Source organism: Callorhinus ursinus, unplaced genomic scaffold (genome assembly GCF_003265705.2).
Source record: "Callorhinus ursinus isolate GAN/ISIS: 27379988/994484 unplaced genomic scaffold, GSC_fseal_2.0 scaffold25, whole genome shotgun sequence".
Lineage (NCBI taxonomy): Eukaryota > Metazoa > Chordata > Mammalia > Carnivora > Otariidae > Callorhinus > Callorhinus ursinus.
The window spans coordinates 36,421,166-36,422,413 of NW_027397087.1; the positions used below are offsets into that span (position 1 = coordinate 36,421,166).

General features: G+C 63.5%; 1 protein-coding gene across 3 annotated transcripts in view; it reads right to left on the minus strand.

Moving 5' to 3' along the window:
- GRAMD2A (GRAM domain containing 2A) overlaps positions 1 to 142 on the minus strand; it is a 33,701-nt gene extending 33,559 nt beyond the window's left edge. For 2 of the 3 annotated variants that reach the window (XM_073877319.1, XM_073877320.1), the window contains exon 1: positions 45 to 136. In XM_073877319.1, the coding sequence (XP_073733420.1) occupies positions 45 to 85 (41 nt within the window). In that variant the 5' untranslated portion in view covers positions 86 to 136. Of the gene's footprint in view, positions 1 to 44 lie in introns of all 3 variants that reach the window. The other variant, XM_073877321.1, reaches the window with a different exon arrangement.
- Between the last annotated feature and the right edge of the window lie 1,106 nt (positions 143 to 1,248).

The following is a 1,248-nucleotide window of genomic DNA, read 5'->3' on the forward strand; positions in this document are numbered from 1 at the left end:
CCCCGCCCGTCCCCCAGCCCAGCCCGCGGGCCTCAGCCCCTTACCTGCCCGCCTCGGCCGCCTCGCCCCGGCTCAGAGCGGTCATCGCGGCGCCTCCAGAGAGCGCCGGGAACCTCGCGGCCAGACCCCGCGCCTGTCGGCCCGCCCCCGCCCCCCGCCCGGAGGGCCCGCCCCAGCCCGCCCATTGGCTGCTCGCGCGGGACGAGCCCCGGCCCTTGGCCGTTCCGCCTCCAGGTTCTTGCTGGAGCTCTGCGCAGATTCTACCACTCCTACCTCCAGAGCAGCAAGTCCGGGTGGCCCGTGCCTGGGTCTGCACCTCCTGCCCCTCCCAGCGCAGGCCTTGGGTCCCCTCCAGGTTCTTCCTCCTCAGCCCTCCCTCTGCAGCAACCGGTTCCCGTCCTCCTCTAAACCCTCCCGACTCTGAGCTCCAGGGTAGGTTTCCTCTCCCCACACCAGAGAGGTGACATGAGTTTAGGGAGCACAGATTTTAAAACAGGATAGCCCGGGCAGTCGGAAAGCCCGGGAGCCAGGATGCTTTCGCCCATTTCTCCAAGTTGGGTCCTGGGGAGGGACTGACACGATGGCCAAAAATCAAGTCGGGAAGCAAGACAAGCTGAGTGGTGCCATGGGACAATGCCCTGGGCCTTGAGAATGCGGTCAAAAGCCCGATTCCCCGAGCTTACCCGGCCTTCAGGACCGGTCCCTCCTGCCAGGTAGGGCTTGATTCTTGACGGGTCCGGAAAGGGAGGGTGCAAGCCAGATCTCGTTCCATTCCTAAACCTCTACCAACCCCTTGGCCCCGTTGTCGGGGGTAGGACATTGGCAGACAGGTGGGGCACAAAAGGAGCCCAGAAATATTCTGGAAACTGGGCGCAGAACCTGGTGTTCTCCTACAACGCCCTTACATTACGGTCCTCTGCTGCATTAGACCTACCCGACCAGAGCAGGAGGGAGGGGGCCTCGTTGCTGCCCTCTCCTCTTTGGTCCAAATAAGCCAATGTCCCAGCTGCAGCTTTTAGAGACCCGGCTACCACCTCCTGAGGGTGATGAAGGGATAACCTATCTCCTCAAGACAGCTCCCGTTTTCCCAGCACCTCTGCACCCCGCGGAGGACGGGTTGCAGGTGGCCTGGGTCACCACACAGGCGCGACCACCAGGAGGCGCAAGGGTCTTGCCACCTTCACCCTACTCGGAGGGTAGGATTCACCCCCCACCCCCCCATCAGAAAAGCCATCAGAAAAGCGAGGA